This window comes from Schistocerca serialis, chromosome 5, assembly GCF_023864345.2.
Source record: "Schistocerca serialis cubense isolate TAMUIC-IGC-003099 chromosome 5, iqSchSeri2.2, whole genome shotgun sequence".
Classification (NCBI taxonomy): domain Eukaryota; kingdom Metazoa; phylum Arthropoda; class Insecta; order Orthoptera; family Acrididae; genus Schistocerca; species Schistocerca serialis.
The window spans coordinates 683,900,927-683,921,739 of NC_064642.1; the positions used below are offsets into that span (position 1 = coordinate 683,900,927).

The 20,813-nt window shown below is 38.8% G+C and overlaps 1 protein-coding gene across 4 annotated transcripts in view; it reads right to left on the reverse strand.

Moving 5' to 3' along the window:
- Positions 1 to 214: 214 nt before the first annotated feature.
- The window catches only part of LOC126480754 (C-1-tetrahydrofolate synthase, cytoplasmic), a 171,049-nt gene continuing 150,450 nt past the window's right edge, over positions 215 to 20,813 (reverse strand). For all 4 annotated transcript variants that reach the window (XM_050104037.1, XM_050104040.1, XM_050104038.1 and 1 more), the window contains exons 19-20: positions 2,297 to 2,449; positions 215 to 947 (exon numbers count right to left, since the gene is read on the reverse strand). In XM_050104037.1, the coding sequence (XP_049959994.1) occupies positions 858 to 947; positions 2,297 to 2,449 (243 nt within the window). In that variant the 3' untranslated portion in view covers positions 215 to 857. The remainder of the gene's footprint in view (positions 948 to 2,296; positions 2,450 to 20,813) is intronic.

Here is a 20,813-nt window from a genome sequence, read left to right on the forward strand (position 1 = left end):
AAAAAGAAATCACTTCATAGCAGTAACTGTAATGGTTAGCAAATTTTGTTTTTACAGTATGTTATATGCAGATAATACTTTTTCTTTGATATCCAAACTTCTTTAATCCCACATTGTACTATTTCATAATACAGACAACTCTGGCTAAAAATAGGTAACATAAAATCAGTCTATAGTTAAGTTTCAGTACTCTTCCTTCAATTTGCCAGGAATATTAAAAAACAATCAATATTTATTTTCTGTTTTGTAGTGCACCATAAATTCTAAAACATTAAAGCAAATATTTTTGTAACTTAATTATAGCTTGTATTACAAAATCATAACAACATTGAGCACTCAGATGTAACAGTTACAGAAACGTGAGCATGGAAAGTAAAATTAATAACCTCCGTCCTGTTTCATTTATTTGAAGTTTCCCACACTTACTCTGCTCTAGTACACACAGGTAGATGCTTACACTTTGTTACAGATGCATCAAAACAGTTAAATTATCATTCACAGGATACTTAGGTGGCTGCCATAAGAACTGAAAGATATTTAATGTTATTGGTTTAAACGCAGAAAAACTTTAAAATATGTTTCAGTGATTTTTATCATTAATGAGCAATTGTATAACATGCCTATATTTTATAAAAATGACTCTCAAGAGATAATAAATGCACTGGTTAAGAACAACAGCTGCACTGACATCACAAAATTCATATGGCACATTTCATTCACCACTTATAAAAGTTTAATAGTTCACTTTTACAGGGTTATTGTCTTAAAAATTTATAATAATTATGCAACATAAGTTTTAGATGTCACTAAAAATAAATGCAATACAATGTTTTAATGTTTCAGTTTGACACCTCCATTTAAAACAGTCCTTTAATTTCTCCTGTCTCAGTGTTTAGGTCCATATCATATATGTTTGGTCTCGTTCCCAATCCTGGCATTTTTGATATCTGCAAAGAAGCAGTAACACAGATTTCATTAGCTGCAACAGAATGATTCCATCTGAGATTTTATAATCTGATGATACAATGTTGGAAGCAAGCTATCTCTTGTGATACTGTGGGTCAAATGTTCTTTCAACCTACGAAACAAGTGCCATTATTGGGTACAGAGGAGGAGTATAGGTCGAATAGAGATGGTTTGACAGGTGATGCGGTAGTAAGTATTGTCACAAAGAAGGCCCATGTCCTTGCCCAACATTCCTCTTTTCCAATTCTGAAATGCCTGCGTCTGTTTAAGTGCCTTGTAATACCTTTTGGCATTGGTTGTGGTCCCAGGAGCTAAGAAGTCTATCAACAACAGACCCTTTTCATCTCACAATAATGTGTCTACGCAGCCAGGAGAACATGTTTGTTTAAAGTTTCATAACTTGGACAAAGAGGAATGCCACCACTCATGTGATTGGAGTTTCATTTCAAGTGTGAATGGGAACACCCAACTTTCACCACCAATAACAACTGAATCTAAAATGTTTTCCTTTACATCTGTGTAGTGTCAAAGGCATTTTTGTGAGAAGAGTCAATACATTGCTGTTGGTTATGAGCATTTGAGAGACCCATCTTGTGCGCAGCCTCTGATATGCTTTTTTGTCAAAGTCCTATGACTCACTCCCATGTCTTTCTTTGTTGTTAATTTCAGTATGACCAGCTGTAAACTTCCTATACCATTAGTCAGGGTTGTTGACAATAGTGCATAAATGTTAATACATTTCTTTCAGTTTTTGGTGAATTTTGATAGGCTTAATGCCTTTGAAATTATACAATCATAAAAAAAAAGTGGCTGCACTAGCTTAATAGCTAGAGATAGTGGCAAATGGGACCTCTGTTACATGAATAATTTACCTCCTATCCCAGCACTTTGTAGACATTATTTTTGGGACTGTCCTTGTATTTAGATCAAAGAAAGGGTGATAGCTAGGTAAAAGCAATATCTGTATCAAAATAACAAAGTGATTAACAGCAAACCCTGTTAAGGGTGGAAGACAGCAATGCTGTCAGTTCACTGTCACTTAAATGCTCACTATCGCTATGGCAGCAACAGCCATGTGATTCCAGTCTGAATACATTCACAATGAGGTCTCTAATCCACAAGTCACAGTTAACAAATAATTTTAATATTTGCTTTTGTTTTCTATCTGGTTTCACAATGAGGTATCTGAAAGCTTACTCTTCTACAATAGTTGATTGAAACAACAGTCACCACACAATAGTGGTTAAAAGATATTCCAGCAGTTAAAAGAATATGTGAATTTTAAAAGCATAATTCTAGACATGGTAAGTAATTTCTAAGTTTTTCTTACCTCTCCAACAACAGGGACAACAAATCCTGCTCCAGCTGATGCAAACACATCTGTTACAGGAAGAACAAAGCCAGTAGGTGCACCTTTGACAGTTGGATCTCCAGTCAAAGACAACGATGTTTTGGCCATGCACAATGGCAGTTTATCGTAGCCCTGAAAATTTTTAAATATAATAAACATGTAGTGCTTTTTTTCAGAAAGTTTTGCTGAAAGGCTCATATATTGACAACAATATATATAACAACTTCAGAGAGACCTTGTTCTCAGATCCTGAATAAGAGTGTAGAGTAACTACCTTATTCTTTATATTATAACTCAACTCATTTTTTTCCACACAATCACTCAACATTCTTCATTCTATAATTTTTAGCTATTTTCTCTCTCTTCATAATTTCAATCATGATCTTCAATTGATGAAATAGTTATTTCTAAAATATTGTAAATAAATCTGTCAGTTTTTCATAAATAATACAATTGATGTTTCATTTTTCAACCAGTGCACTGAATCATCCATTTGCAAAACATCAAGGCCTCTCATAGAACAAATGGAATAGTACAGTCATTCTTCACTGAGTAAAACACATACAGAATAAACTAAAATGCAAGTCTTAAATAAAACAATTTATTCCTGATATGTGGCTGGGTGGTCATGTTGATATGTAGACCAGCACTCTGGCCTCTGTTACAAGTGGCTGAACTGTTGATATACACAACACGATGACACATTCTTATACCCAGAAAAGTTTTATTGAAGATGACAACAACTATGGATGCCTACACTCTTCCATGGAAAGCAACTACTTGCCTTTAAATGTAACACTTAAAACACAAATTCTCATCACAATCATGTGTCTTCAAATTCCTTTTACAGAAATACAGTTCTTTAGAGATAGCCGATGACAATCTGTTTGAAATCCGTGATTGCATGGGTGCCCACCACATTGTTTTAAGTCAATACCACAGACATTTACCAAGCCTAACGGACATGCTGTAGATATGCCAAAACCTTTCACAACCTACTGTCTGACATTGACCTTGTAGACTAGTGGCACAATGATGCACAAGAACTCGTTGGCACTTCCATGAAATGTGTATTAAGCAGATTGCATACAGTGTTGTCTGCCCGTATTGGACACATCACACCATAGTGCAGTGTTCCATTTGCAAAATAATTTTATTTTTATATCTTGTTGCCTATGAGTTTTATAGGTGTTGTACATAGGGACGTAACAATCTTCCACTATACCTGAAAGCCAGTGGCAGCTTAAGATAATACATTCTGGGTTTTTACAAATTTTTAGATCCAGATAAATTTGTGAGTGTGAAATTAATAGCATCTGCTGTCTAACAGTTATGCTTATCAATAAGTTTATACAACTACTGCCACTGCCAATAATAATAATAATAATAATAATAATAATAATATGCATAACTTTTCTTACAAAGAAAGAACTGTTTTGTGGAATTTTGTTGTTTTGTACATAATTAAGTACAATTTAGGGCAAGAATGAAATAATATTTAAGCTTTTGCTACTCCCCATTTTATATTTTTGTGTAAGGGGAGTTTTTGTGCATTTTTATTTTTTTGGACATATGTACAATATCTTTAACATATGTATTAATCCACGAATTAACTTCCGGGACATTCTTATATTGCACCTACACAACAACTTACGCTTGTTATATACTTCTTCCTAAATGTTCACTTGTAAGCACGGTTATTTGATTTAATTGCTTTCTGAGTCAACGGATCTGGTCTGGGAGGCTTTAGTTCCTTTGTGACTAACTTATTCGGGTAATTCTTCTTTCTGTTAGCACAAACAGATCCAACAGAGTTCATGCTGACACAGCAAACGAAAGTAGATTGCAGCACAGTAAACAACCAACTCCAAACTGTTAGTTGTGGAAATGATTAAATTCGGGTAGTAATGTCTACCAGCATGGTCACTTGAGTACAATACAAATGAGGCACTGTGAACCATAAGGACCCAAAGCACACCATCGTTGGTTCCATATTTTAAGTGAATATCAGACAAAACAGTAAGATAGCTTTTTGTGAATATTTACATACACTGCAGTACCAAAGAAACTGAGTGCAGATTTTCCCGTATGACCTTTTCACAAGTGTACTGTGAATTATCAGGAATCTGGTAAAACATCAAATCTCTGACATCACTGTGGGGGGGGGGGGGGGGGGGGGGACCTGCAAAAAAAAGACAAATGACAACTGAAGAGAATCGTTCAATGTGACAGAAATGCAACCCCTCCATAAATTGCTGCAGATTTCAATGCTGGGCCATCAACAAGTGTCAGCATGTGAAGCATTCAACAAAACATCATCAATATGGGCTTTCAGAGCCAAATGCCCACTTGTGTACCCTTGATGACTGCATGACACAAAGCTTCATGCAACGCCTGGGCCCGTCAACACTGACATTGGACTGTTGATGACTGGAAACATGTTGCCTGGTCGGACAAGTCTCATTTCAAATTGTATCGAGTGGATAGACATGTACGGGTAGGGAGACAACCTCATGAATCCAATGGACCCTGCATGTCAGCAGCAGACTGTTCAAGCTGGTGGAGGCTCTGTAATGGTGTGGGCACGTGCAGATACAACTCTGACAGGTCAAACGTACATAAGCCTCGTGGCTGATCACCTGCATCCATTCATGTTCACTGTGCATTCCGACGGGTTTGGGCAATTCCAGCAGGACAATGTTACACACCACACATCCAGCTGAGTTTAAACACTTCCGCTGGCCACCAAACTCCCCGGACATGAACATTTTGAGCATGTCTGGTATGCCTTGCAACACGCTGTTCGGAAGAGATCACCCACTTATACTCCTACGGATTTATGGACATCCCTGCAGGATTCATGGTGTCAATTCCCTCCTACACTACTTCAGACATAGTCGAGTCCATGCCACATCATGTTGCGGCACTTGTGCATCCTCCCAATGGCCCTCCACAATAGTAGGCAGGTGTAGCTCCACACTGAAGAGCCAAAAAACTGGTACATCACAGATAAACCTGACTCGCCATAAGACCAACAGATTTCAGAAGCAGGAATAAATGCTACAATCCCAGAATCAATGCCTCAAATGGATTACTGTATGGTAAAATTCAATACTTAATATACTACAACTCATTCAGAAAGCCACAAAATAGGTTTTTCTGTCAGTATAATTGTAATGTATATGGACATCTGATCTAATTTTACTATATAGTGAGTGAATTGGTGTATCTGAGTAGTGTGCTGTTGTCTAGTGGTATTTATGCCATGCGAATGGGGATAAAAGTCTGCTGCAAAGTGCTATCACCTGGTGGCATGGAGATAAACATGAAGTTGAGTAGTAAGGGCTAGCTGTGCATGCCATGAACGGTGCACGTTGTTTATCAAATCCGTACGTATTTGGCCCATAAGGCAATTGCATCACACCAGTTGCACATGTGCAAAAGCTCCTTAAAATGTGCACAACTGAAAGTGTGCTCACAACCCTGCTGCCAAGTTCCATGAAGTCTAGAGAAGTAGCAATGTAGCATCGCACATTGATTTAGTGCTGTGTATTTGAGATTACCACATTTACACTACATTTAACAGCATTCAAAGGAAAATAACCAAAAAATCTGCAATGTATCAGAAGTTAGATTGTTCACACGCTCTTGTGCTCTTGCACAGCAGCTGCCACTGCTCTTCTACAACAGCTGATTGAAATGAAAGCTTGGTGTTAAATAATGTATATATGATGTATGGCAAATATTTTATTTTTGACAATGGTAACACTGGCTGTCTTCCACTTGCAACAGATTAATAGAATATTTGGTTGGTTTATAAAGAAGATCTTCACATTCTGAACCCATGTATGCCATTTATTCATGAGACATACAAAGCAGTATGATCTGTTCTCAAATCAGAGTTAGGTGTTAGAGTTGGTAATAATGAAATATCTAGGTTTAAAGTAGATGATAGCTTTATTGTAAACCCAGCTCAAATGTCAGAGTTTTTAAATGAATTCTTCATAAATGTGACAAAGTCAGATGTTAATGTAGCAGAGCATCGCAGTAAAGTAAATCTCTTGGGACTCTATCAAGAAGCTGAGTATCTTACAGATTTTAAATAATTCACAATAATGGATGTGGAAAATGTTATATTATCATTAAAAAAAATAAAAACCTCTGCTAGATACGATGGGATGCCTACTAAAGTTATTAAAACAGTGTGCGACATAATAGCACCCCCCTTAAATAAAATATTCAACCAATCTTTTGAACAGAGATGCTTTCCTGATGTTTTGAAGTGTGCTAAAGTCAGACGTCCGTTCAAGAAAGGATCGAGGGAAGACTTGGGAAACTATCGCCCTATTTCTATTCTTCCAGTCCTGTCATTTATGGTAAAAAATGATACATTTATAAGTAACCAATTTGGATTTCAACCATGAAAAAACACTCTGGATCTAGTGAATAACTTTACTGAAAAGATATGCAAATCATTTGATCGGAGGAGTAAAGTTATAGGTACCTTCTGTGATCTCACAAAAGCATTTGACTCCGCGAGCCATGACTTGCTTATCTACAAATTAAACAAATGCGGGATTAAGGACAATACTGTAAATTGATTCACATCGTACTTACACAACAGATAACCAAGGGTAACTATCACCTCAAAAGCAGTGATTTATTATTCTAAATGGAGCACAGTATCACAAGGTGTGCCTCAAGGCTCCATTTTGGGGCCAATCCTGTTCCTATTCTATGTAAATGACTTACCCCATCAGTTCTGTTTGCTGATGATACTTCTGTTTTGATTGAAGATGATGCTACAGAAAAAATTCCAAGCTCCATCATAAGTGGACTGGATACCTTATAAAACTGGTTCCAGTTAAATCAGTTGAAACTGAACATTGCAAAAACCCATATGGTACATTTCAAAACTAAACATTCAAAATAGATGGAACTTAAGATGCAACATAACAATCAACTTATAAAAGAAGTTGACATGGTCAACTTCCTGGGACTAAATGTGTACAAACACACATATTGACTTCCTATCAAATAAACTACGCAGTTTTGCATCTGCAGTGCAATGCAATGCAATGAATTTCACCGATTTGAGTACACGAAAAATTGCTTATCATAGTTATTTTGAATTTGTTATTAGATATGGGATAATTTTTTTGGGGAAGTTCAAGTGGAAGTAATGTATCTCAAATACTGAAACTGCAAAAGAAATTTGTCAGATACATGTGTACTGCACAGCGAACAGAGTCTTGTCACCCATTATTTCAGAAACTACAAATCCAACCTGTTCCCTCAATATACAAATGAAAGTATAATCTTCCTACACAGCAGACAAATATTATTTGAGGAGAATCATTTTAACCACATATATAATAAGAGAAATAAAATTAATTTTATGCTAGCCACACACCAGTTGGAATTATGTGCATGGACTCCACAGTACATAGGGATGACAATATACAACAAATTAATGGGTCAAAACATATTTAATATGAACCCAGAAATTTTAAAAATGAGGTTAAAGCAGATTCTGTGGGAGAAATACTACTATTCAATAGAAGAATTCGCAGAGGATGAAATGATAATTTGGGTAAGGAGTAATTAAGTGTTAGATTTTATTGGATGTAAATATAACAAAATTTTATTATTATTATTATGCTGTTTGTTAACATCAGCTGTTCTTTGTTTATGGTGAAATATTGCCATTATTTTGACATGTCTCCTGTACCTGAATCAAGTGATTTAGATTATGTACATTATAATGGAAGGAAACATTCCACGTGGGAAAAATTATATATAAAAACAAAGATGAGGTGACTTACCGAACAAAAGCGCTGGCAGGTCGATAGACACACAAACAAACACAAACATACACACAAAATTCAAGCTTTCGCAACAAACTGTTGCCTCATCAGGAAAGAGGGAAGGAGAGGGGAAGACGAAAGGAAGTGGGTTTTAAGGGAGAGGGTAAGGACTTACCCTAAGGTAAGTCTTTCCGCTCCCGGGATTGGAATGACTCCTTACCCTCTCCCTTAAAACCCACTTCCTTTCGTCTTCCCCTCTCCTTCCCTCTTTCCTGATGAGGCAACAGTTTGTTGCGAAAGCTTGAATTTTGTGTGTATGTTTGTGTTTGTTTGTGTGTCTATCGACCTGCCAGCGCTTTTGTTCGGTAAGTCAGATTATGTACATTATGAGACAAGTAAACAAAAATTCACAAATTCAGCAGAAAGCTATATAAAAAAAAAAAAAAAAAAAAAAAAAAAAAAAAAAAAAAAACACACACACACACACACACACACACACACGGCATTTAAAAGATTTAGAGTGAGTGCTGTCAGTCTGTAAATGGGGTTTTCAAAGAGAGACGTTTTCAAAGCCAGCTTGCACAGTAAAATACTCATATACAAACAAGAGCTATCCAGCTAACTGTTAATCTTGGAGCGCTGTGTCATGGCCTGAGTAAACTGCCTCCATTCCCCTTCCCAACCTCTCTCAATAACTGTTTCCTCTCTGAAGAAAAAATATGTACTCTACTGTTTGGAAAAAGTGAAACACCAAGACCAAGATTTGTGATGACAAAGAAATTTATTCCATCAGTTAGGAACATGACACTACATAAATGATTAGCATTACAAACCTGTATATGCACTGTGACAGTGGAAGTTCAATATCAACAAATGTTGCAATCATAATTGTGAGATCTTGTGGCATGGAATCAAAGAGCCCCTGAATATGCTGCTGGAAAATACTCTGCCACCCAGTTTGTAGATGCATCCACGAGGTATCAACTGTGATGCAGCGATTGCAGCTGAATGAATAAGTTGCCGGCCAACCATGTCCTAAACATGTTTGATGGGCAACATGTCAGGCAAACAGGCAGGCCAGGGAAACAGTGGTACCCATCACTCTTCAAAGAAGGCTAGCACATTCCTCACCACATGCGGCAGGGTATTGTCCTGCTGAAATATGGCACATGGAACAGCCTGCAGGAGGAGCAGTGCCTCAGGCTGTAAAACCTCCCTGATGTTCAGATTGCCTCAAGACATAGGAGGCCAGATTGCATGTTATAGGCAATGGTGCCCCAAACCATCACACTTGATATTTGTTCGCTATGCCACTCAACAATATAGTCTGCCCGATTGTGTTCACCATGACGGCGTCCAATGCACATGCAACCATCACTGTAGGGCAAGTTGAAGTGGGACTTATCCAAAAACACTACATTTTGCCACTCAGTACCCCAGTGTCAGCATTCCCATGCCCATTGCAGTCTGTGGTTTTTGTAGTTTCTGGTCAATGGAAGCCGACGCATCGTGCATGCCACCAGTTTAGCCCACAGAAGATGGCATCAATCTATCAACACAGTCATGTCCACGCTCGTTGCAATGCTCCAGTGCCATGCCAACACTGTGAACAAAGCTGTTTCTCTGTTATGGCCAAGCAGACAAGATGGTGGTCATCTCAGTGTTCTGGGCACATTGTGTCATCCAGTCACTGCTGTGTATGGCCCTCTTCTCTCCATGGGTTCCACATATGCCTCACTTTTCAAGCAGTGTGCCCTGTATAAGCTGCAATATCATGGAATGACAGACCCACCACAAGAGACCAATCATTCTGCCCCATTCGAACACAATCACATGCCTGTGTTCCACCCTGTCATGTCAGCAAGGCATAGTGCCACTTGGTTGCACATTTCCACTTCATATGACAGCTCTGCACTCACTGAGCATTGCATAACACTGACCTTCCTGGCCACATAAAAGAGGGTGCTGTTGGGCCTATGTGCATGTTACATCTCTGCCATCTGAATCACTCATTATGGTTCCACTGTTATATATGTTCTCTTATTGCAGCATGTTGCAGACCACTGCTATTGAGTGTTTTACTTTTTACAAAGAGTAGCGTAGTTCTTAAAGCTCAGAACATTAAAGTCTCTTGAGGCAGAGACTGCAACCAGCAACAAATGCTTTTAAAAAGCTAGGAGTACTACAGTTCAATCTTTTATCTTGGTGGTTCGCGCATGCCCGCCCAGACGCGCGAGATTGCTGCGTTGCCAGTTGTATACGCCAAGAGATGCAGCGCAATAGTATAGTTCGCAAACTTACATTTAGGGGGGAGCACGCAGTTTATGAAGTAAAGCCACCACGGCCGCATTAACCCTTTCGCTGCTACAGAGACATGCTCCCCGCATTCCGCGCTGTGTGCGATTATGTCATCACTGCACTGCTCGCCTGTGCAGACACATGGTGTTTCGACTGCTTTGACACACTTCATCATTCGATTTCACGAAAACTATTTGGTCCAAAAATTTGATTTTTACACATCTTCTTGACTGATACCTTCTCCCCATAAATGACTTAATTTTGTTTCGATGTTAATGCAGTTATTGTGCAGCATTAGATGTAGTAAACCATTGCACGAAATTTTGAAGAGTTTGCAGAGGTAAAAGTCCATAGTGTATACTTTCTGTATGGTCGATTTTAGTTGCCACTAGAAATTTCAAAAAATTACATTCAAACGAATAAAATTTATGAAGTAAGACACTTCGATATTGTTTTTAAATAAAGAAAATATTAAGCACCGAACAAGGTTTGAACTCAGAACCTTTCGCTTAGCAACCATATGCTTCAACCATTAGGCTAACGCAGCTCATCATTCAATAGATCTCCCAGAGGACTTTAAAATATCACGCAAAATACCGACAAACACTGTTGGTATGACTACGAATTACTCATGTTTCGTCGAAGTACAATAGGAAATAAACAATCACGGCTGTTCTTTATTGCGAAAAAGCAGTTAGTGTGAATGATATAAACACCTTTCCTTGCTATCACCTGAATTAGGGGGCTTATTGCTTATTTGGTTTAATTAATTAATAGAATATGAAGCAAATGGTATAAAGAATGCTTTTTCCAAACTTTCTATAAAAGAAAGTCTGCTATCAAGACATTGCTTTTGTTCAATTACTTTATTTATGACTGAACGTTTCTAAAACTGAAGACACTCATCCATGCTCTGCACTGCAGTCGAGCTCTGGCAACGTCGTTCTCTGTTCATTGGCTGACTATGTTTTGTGATGTCAGATGCGCAGAATGAACCTAAACTCGGCCGCCATCGTAAATGATGTGCACTTTAGTCTTATAGCTAGGAATGCAGCCCATTAAGGTAAGTATTAGTCATCCTTCCTGTAACTTAAACAAAAATGCATGCTAAGAAATGCTACATCTAGTTATGCAGTGGTCTCTCATTTTTGTGACATTTCCATGCGGATCACAAAACAATGTGTAATTTGTACATTAATAGTTTTGAAATTATATATAATACAAATAGAACTTAAAAATAAACAAAAATAATCAATTTTTGAAAATATAATGTAATCGTATAGATAAAAAATTACTCAACAAGTGGCCACAGGAGAACACTCAAGTAAAGGTACTGAAATATGCAAGTTTTTGGAGCCAGTGGCCCTTTCTTATAGTCCATAAGTTGAAGGGAAAGGAAAAGGAGTGAAAGAAAAAGAACTGGTGAGGTTTAGGATATGGGGAGAGATTGGAACAATTATTCTGATCCCTGGGTCAGGGGAGACTTGTGATACGAGATGAGATGAAAAGACGGACTTAGGAACTCCATGGGATGAGATTTGAAGACCTAAAAGCTTAAGGATAGAATTTAGGATCATAAGAAACACATGATTACTGACAAAACATCACACAAGAGTTAATAAGAGGGGAAAGTTAAGTGCACTGGGAAAGTTAAGTGCACTATACATGGTAGACAGGTGAAGGGGACAAGAATAGAAAGGTCACAAAATAAAAGATATCGAGAACTAAAAGGGGTGAGAAATGAAATAGTTACTGAAAAGAATTGCTGAGACAGAAGAAAGTAATGTACATTTATGCTAGGTGGGTGGCGAGAACCAAGGACATGTAGTGCCAGTTCCCATCTGGATAGTTACGAGAAATTAATATCAGGGGGGAGAATTCAGATGGCAAGTGTGGCAAAACAGGCACTGATGTCATGACTGTACTACTGTAGAACATGCTATGCAACAGAATACTGTGTGTTGCCCGTATACACTTTTGGTCTTTACCCATTCAACCTAATCGATAACTTGGTGGTACCCACCAAGCTACAAAGTTAGGACCAACTGGCACAGAGAATGTGTACTGTCAACACAAAATATCTTGTTGCAGAGCATGCTTCACAACAAGGTGTTTGTGACCTCAGTGCCTGTTTCACCACACATGCCAACAGAATTCTCCCTGCTGATATCAGTTTCTCAGAACTCCACAGGTGGGAACTGGCGTTACATGTCCTTGGTTATTGCCACCTACCTGACCTAAACTTATATTAATTTCCTTGTTCTCGGCATTTATTTCCAGTAGCTATTCCTTTCATTTGCTCCCTTTCACTTTTCTATATCTTATTTTCTTATCTGTCTATTTTTCCTCACCTGCCCTCCTCGCTCCACCTGTCTACCATGTATCATGCACTTAGCTTTCCCCTCTTATTAACTCTTGTGTGACATTTTGTCAATAAGCTGTGTCTTGCTTACCACCTCATTGTCATCCTTTAAATTCTCAGATTTTCAAATATCATTCGATGCAGTCCCCAACAATCAGTCTTTCCTTCTCATCCCGTCCAGTAAGTCTCCCCTGACCTAGGGCTCTGAACGACTTTCCCTATTTCCTAAACCTCTCCAGTTATTTTCTGTCATCCTTCTTCCTTTCCCTTCAGCCCTTCCTCCAAAATAAGGTGCCACTGGCTCCAAAAGCTTGCACATTTTCATAACTTTTATGTCTGTTTTCTCTTGCCACTGCTTTGTGAGTAAATTTTCTCTATCTAATTATGCTACACTATTTGATCAAAAGTATCCGGACACCCCCCAAAACATACATTTTTCATATTAGGTGCATTGTGTTGCCACCTCCTGCCAGGTATTCCAAATCAGCAACCTCAGTAGTTATTAGACATTGTGAGAGAGCAGAATGGGGTGCTCCACAGAACTCACGGACTTCAATTGTGGTCAGGTGATTGGGTGTCATTTGGTCATATGTCTGTACGTGAGATTTCCACAATCCTAAACATCCCTAGGTCCACTGTTTCTGATGTGATAGAGAAGTGTAAATGTGAAGGGATATGTGCAGCACAAAAGCATACAGGCCGACATCGTCCGTTGACTGACAGAGACCGCTGGCATTGAAGAGGGTCGTAATGTGTAATAGGCAGATATCTATCCAGACCATTAAACAGGAATTCCAAACTGCATCAGGATCCACTGCAAGTACTATAACAGTTAGGCAGGAGGTGGGAAAACTCTGATTTCATGGTTGAGCAGCTGCTTATAAGCCACACATCAAGCCGGTAAATGCCAAATGACACCTCGCTTGGTGTAAGGATCGTAAACATTGGATGATTGAACAGTGGAAAAACATTGTGTGGAGTAATGAGTCATGGTACATAATGTGGCCATCTGATGGCAGGGCATAGGTATGGCAAATGCCAGCGTGTATAGTGCCAACAGTAAAATTTGGAGGCAGTGGTGTTATGGTGTGGTCGTGTTTTTCATGGAGGGGGTTTCACCCCTTGTTGTTTTGCATGGCACTATCACAGCACAGGCCTACACTGATGTTTTAATCACTTTGTTGCTTCCAGCTGTTGAAGATCAATTCGAGGATGGCGATTGCATCTTTCAACACGATCGATCACCTGTTCATAATGCACGGGCTGTGGCAGAGTGGTTACACAACAATAACACCCCTGTAATGGGCTGGCCTGCACAGAGTCCTGACCTGAATCCTATAAAACACCTTTGGGATGGTTTGGAATGCTGAATTCGTGCCAGGCCTCACCAACTGACATCGATACCTCTCCTCAGTGCAGCACTCCGTGAAGAATGGGCTGCGATTCCCCAAGAAACCTTCCCCGCATCTGATTGAAAATATGTCTGCAAGAGTGGAAGCTGTCACCAAAAGTCATTTTCAGCCAAGTGCCCGGATACTTTTGATCACATAGTGTATATTTTCAAAAATTGATCTGCTTTACCTAGAATTGAGCATAGGTGACTGTTCCATTCCTACATTCCTACAAACTGTTACACCCATGTATTTGTAGTAGTTGCACGATTCCAGTAATGACTCATTGATAATGTAGTCATGAAAGACTGTGTAATTTATTTATTTATTTATTGTGCACAATTTTACATTTCTGAATGTTTAAATTGAGTTGGTAGCCTTTGCGACACTTTGAAATGTTATCAAGATGACACTGAATATTTGTGCAGCTTTTATGACATGTCTTCAGGGCTTGGATTTACCTGAGTTTTTTGTTCTCAGTTTATGATAGTTTATTTGTGAGAACTTTCTGTAAATATATGAGAGTCTTGTGATAGCAGTTGTCAGAAGTGTCTACAAACAGCAGCGTGAGTGTGCCCGTGAGAGCTGAGGTTTTTCTGTCCTGGTTCCATATGTGAAGGGAGAGGTTGCAATGGAAGTGTGTCGGGCTGCAGCTGCACTTTTAATAGCAAGAAAACATAAACAACCATATTCATGTTGGATAAGAGAGTGGCTCAGGCAATGGGACGATTTTTTTGAGCATGCAGGAATCTCACTGTAGAGCTTGTGATAAAAAATCCACAAAAATTTTGAAATTCATGAGAACAGCAGTGGAGATGGAAGAAATACCTTTTGTAATTGTAACCAAAATCGTCAATTTACACTCTATAATGCATAAATCCATTACTGTTAGAGACAGACTGTTGCGACGCAAATATTTATAGCATCAGCTACATTTATTCTCTTTAATATTTGGCAGAGAAACAATTATGATGAAATAACATTATGCTAAATTCATCTTGATATCTATAGATGTTCAAAAATCAAATAGGGTGAACATCTGATAAATGAAACATTCCTAGATATACATTTATTTGAACCTTTTTTATTTGAACTGACTTAAGGAACCACTCATGAATTCCTAAGGTCTGTTCTTCAACAGCCAGTATAATAATACGAGGCCGTTCAGAAAGTAACCTCCGGTTGATTTAAAAAAATACACCACGTTAAATAAAAATATTTTAATATATACATCTTACAACTACATCTTTGCACTATTTTTCTACATAGTCTCCATAGCGATTGAGGCACTTATCGTATCTCTTCACAAGCTTTGAAATTCCTTCTGCATAAAAATCACCCGCTTGTGCCTGGAGCCAGCCTGTGACCGCATCTTTGAGCTCTTCGTCGTCATCAAACCACTGTGACCCAAGCCATTTCTTCAAATGCATGAAGAGGTGATAATCACTTGGCGCCAGGTCTGGGCTGTAAGGTGGATGGTTGATAACATCCCACTTGAAGGACTCAAGAAGGGCCGTTGTTCTGCGAGCAGAGTGAGGACGGGCGTTATCGTGCAAAAAAACGATACTGGAAGTCAGCATACCACGGTGTTTGTTCTGTATAGCCCGTCGTAACTTTTTTATTGTTTCACAGTACACGTCTTGATTAATGGTCGTACCACGTTCCATGAATTCAACCAACAACACCCCTTTGGCATCCCAAAACACCGTTGCCATCAGTTTTCTGGCAGAAAAATCTTGCGAGGCTTTTCTTGGTTTGGTAGGCGAATTTGAATGTGCCCACATCTTTGATTGTTCTTTTGTCTCAAGGTTCATGTACTTAATCCAGGTTTCGTCACCGGTCACGATTCTGTTTAACAATGGTTCTCCTTCGTCCCCATAACGTGACAGAAAGTCTAATGCAGAGGCCATTCTTTGAGTTTTGTGGTGGTCGGTAAGAATTTTGGGCACACATCGTGCACAGAACTTACGGTAACCCAATCTTGCTGTCACTATCTCGTACAAGAGAGTCTTAGAAATCTGTGGAAAACCAGTAGACAACTCCGACATTGGGAAACGTCGATTTTCACGAACTTTTGCATCAACTGTCTGAACGAGTTCGTCAGTCACCAATGATGGTCTACCACTCCTCTCTTCATCATGAACGTTTTCTCGTCCACTTTTAAATAAACGTACCCATTCACGGACAACTCCTTCACTCATAACTCTTGGTCCGTACACGGCACAAAGCTCACGATGAATAGCTGCTGCTGAATATCCTTTGGCTGTAAAAAACCTTATGACAGCACGCACTTCACATTTGGCGGGGTTTTCTATTGCAGCACACATTTCAAACTGCCACAAAAACTAAACTAGCGCAGGTACGACGTTCACTCGACCACGGCTTGATGCCGACTGACCTGTTGAGTGCGTGAACGCACAGATGGCGTCGCTACTCCCCCCACAACCCGCACTGTGACAAATCGGAGGTTACTTTCTGAACCGCCCTCGTATAATCAATAAATACCATGTCATGAAAAATTATTGCTTAAAGTTATTTTCAAACATAACTTCACTTTTTTCTCTATGTTAATTAATCTCTGTTATAAAACCGTAAAACTACTTTGCCTTATTTCTTGAATTGTGGGTATTCCAGTAAATTTCTTCTGTAGAGATTAAAAATTGTAGCCATTTCAGCCAACAAACTTTGCTTCTGATCTCAGTTCTTGTAGTCCAGTAACTGAACATTGCAAGATGCTGGCCTTTCTTTGTACAAACTAATGAACAAACTAATTAAATGCACAACTTCATCCCTGAGTCCAATTCCTGACAGCTTTCTTCATTGCTTTTTTTCCCAACACATAGCTGACATTCACTCATAGTGCATATCCATCGTGACAGTACACTCAACTGTCACAATAATGCTAGTACACATTCATAAAGTGGCTTATTTTAGTGTTGATGTGGTGCAGTGTGTAGCATGATAGTCTCTCATTCATATTTCCATATTAACATGGGATTGAGTCTCTTCAGTGATTTTTTTTTTTTTATTTTCATTTGTTAATAATAAGGTCATGGCATTTTTACATGTTATTTTCTGTGTAGTATTGTTTAAGTACAGATTATTCATTTACGAGGTAAAATGAGCAATTTTATCACTCAGAAATTTGCAACAGCCATATATTATGGCTCAAAACAAGCAGTTTTTGCAGGTAATTCGATTCGATGTATGCATGAGTATGGCAAAATATATTATTAACATGTGGTAGTGTACAAACTGTGAAATATGGTAAAAATCTGGGATGCAATAAGGCCACTCAGCACTCTACGAATACTCTTAGATCTCCCAACAAAGACAGTATGGTTTTTCTTCTCTGACAACTTCGGTGAGCAGCTCTCGAGAGATGGAGGTTGCCATGTACAGGAGAGGTCTAAACCACAGAGCATGGCTATGTGAAGCAAGGTGTCCATGCAGAAGACTTTCACTCTCAGAGAGCTTTTGTGAGTAAATATGTGTTGCGCAAACTGCACCATGAGTCAGCTGACCAGCAGTGTCAGAGAGTGGGGCAAGGTTTCTGATAGTCCTGCTCTCTCATGTAGGTGGCAACCTCTGTCTTTCGTGAGCTGCTCATAAAAGCTCTCAGACAAGGAAAACTATATTGGCATTATTGGAAGAGCTGAAAGTCCTTTGAGAGTACTGAGCAGCCATATTGCATCCCTAAATTGTGCCACATTTCAAAGTATTAAACCTTGGTAATATAATTTACCACACTAGTGTATTCATTAAATAAAAGTACCCCTGAAACTGCTTGTCTTCAGCTATAATATGTGGCTGTAGCACGCTTCTGAGTGCAGAAATCACCCGTTTTACCTCCTAAATTAACATCACAAGCAGTTAGCCTATTTCAAAAGTTCTAGACTTAAACAATACTTCACAGCAAATAACTTATAAAAACATCATAGACGTATTACATACGATCAACAAATGCAAATTAAAAAACAAAAATCACTGATGATACTCAGTTCCCATATGTGCTACGCACTGCACCATATCAACAGATCACAGTATCAATGTACACTGGTTTTTTCAGTACAGTTGAGGCCGCTGTGAGTGAATGTCAGTGATGCGTCACAAAAAAATATAATGAAGAAAGTCGCCAGGAAGTGGACTCAGGATGAAGTTGTGTATTTAATTAGCTTATAAGAGGAAAGACCAGCATTATAGAATGTACAGTTACTGGACGACAGTAACTGAGACAAGAAGCAAAGATTGTTGGCTGAAATTTCTACAGTTTTTTAACGCCCCCAAAGAAGAAATTTACCAGACTATCCACAATTCACAGAATCATGGCAATTGGTTTTACAGCATGGATTAATTAACATAGAGAAAGAAATGATGTTTGACAGCACCGGTAATCATTGTGGAACTCACAAAAATTTCATTTAACTTCAAGCAATACAGCTGTATGTACAATTTTATGAGACATGGTATTTATTGATTATATTATTATATCAAGTGTTGAAGAAAAGACCTTCAGGAATATACAAGTGGTTCCCTAAGCCATACAAGGAAAGACATTCAAATAATTTTGTGTCCAGAAATGTTTCATTTATTAGATATTTGCCATATTTGGCTTTTGAATGTCTGTAGTATCAAGATGAAATTTGTGTAATGGCATTGCATCATAATGGTTACTTTACAAAATATTAAAGTGAATAAACATAGCTGAAATTACAATGAAATGAACACCCTTAGCTGCTTACAGGCATTGACATACATCAACGGGGACAGATGAAAATGTGTGCCCCGACCAGGACTCGAACCCGGGATCTCCTGCTTACATGACAGACACTCTATCCATCTGAGCCACTGAGGACACAGAGGATAGCGCGACTGCACGGATTTATCTCTGGCACGCCTCCCACGAAACCCACATAGCATGGTCACCAATGGTATCTGTTCTTTCGGATGGTATCTGTTCTTAGCATAAACATAGCTGATGCTACAAATATTAATGTCACAGGCAGTCTGTTTTTAACACTAATGGATTCATGCATAACAGTATCTAGATTGCAATTTTGGATCCTATTACAGAGTATTCGTTCCTTCCCACTACCTAAGCCACTCTCTTATCCATCAAGAACATGGTCGTTCACACTTTTTCTTTGCCATTAAAAGTATCAAAAGTTCAGCTGCAGCCTGACACACTTCCATTACAGACTCTTCCTTCATGTACAGAACTATGACAGGGAAATCTCATGGAGAGTGATCTATCAGCTCTCACAGTCACTCCCACCCTGCTATGTGTAAACACTTCCAACATCTGCACTCACAAGACCCTCAGACACACACGGAAAGTATTTTCAAGGAATTATAAGACAGTCACTATCAGCTAAAATTTACCCCTGGTGTAAACAATTCTTTGAGCACTGTTCAAGAGTACCAAACTGTCGGAGAGCAAAAAACTCTCACATGTATCCCAGCCCTGATATCTTGACTCATTCTTGGATCCTACAGATGAGCTGACTTTGGTTGCTGTTCACATGATACATATTACTCACAAAAGCTCTTTGAGAGTGAAATACTCTCACATGTACATTTGGCCTTAGAGATAATTCCATCATCTGTGAAAAGTCTCAAGTTACTATTAATATAGTATTATTCCACTTAATCTTGCATGTGGATTAATACTATATTAATAGTAACCTCAGACTTTTCACAGATGCAACATCAAGTGTATTACAGAAATCAAGGAAGATATGGATGAGCTACAGATTACATTGGAGGACCTAAGAAACAAAACTGAAAAATATTTCCTCCCTTTTCATGCAGTTTCTTCCCTACTCTCTTCACATAGTCTACTAAAGATACATTCCACCTACTATTCTTTGTATAAGATGAAACTAGTGACTGTTAATATAATAAATGAGAGGAAAAATAGCTTCAAAGTCTTTTGGGCAAATGAGTAATAGCTATACACTGATCTGCTCTGTCAAAGCCAGTTTTGTTCTTACTGTAGTCAATGTTGTGGCATCGGTCTAAGGCAGACCACATCACCCAAACATCGGCATGAGTTTGCAGCTGGGTACTGCTATAATGCTAGTATATCATTCTGCAACACAGCTGTCTACTGTATCAGTATATACTAAATTGCTACAAGTTCTAGCCTAAAACAATGTTTCACAGCTAGGTATGAGAGATGTGTGAGCTCCTGTCACCACACCGTGGCCAAGCATGTATAAAGGGCTTTCAAAAAGAAACAAGCTGGAGGCATAGTTACAGAAACCACTACCTGTGTGTTAGAAGTATTGACCCTGGCTCTTGAGACACCGGTCCCACTGTGACACAAGGTGGTGAATGGCTGTTTCAAAAATTCCCCGGGGCTGCGATGTTAACCAGTTCCTCACGTACAGCTGGACGTCGTCATCCAAGGTGAACTGTTTGCCCCCTCAGAGACTTTTTAAGGGGACCAAAAATGGCAAAACCACAGAGAGATAGGTCTGGACTGTATGGAGGGCGAACGAGAATCTCCCATTTGAATTTCTGCAGGAGTGCCGCGACTGTGTTGGCATTATGAGGCTTTGCATTGTTGTGGGGCAGAATGAGCCCATCGGTGATATTGCCTGGTCATTTTGATTTGAAGGGTGGTCAAGGTTAGC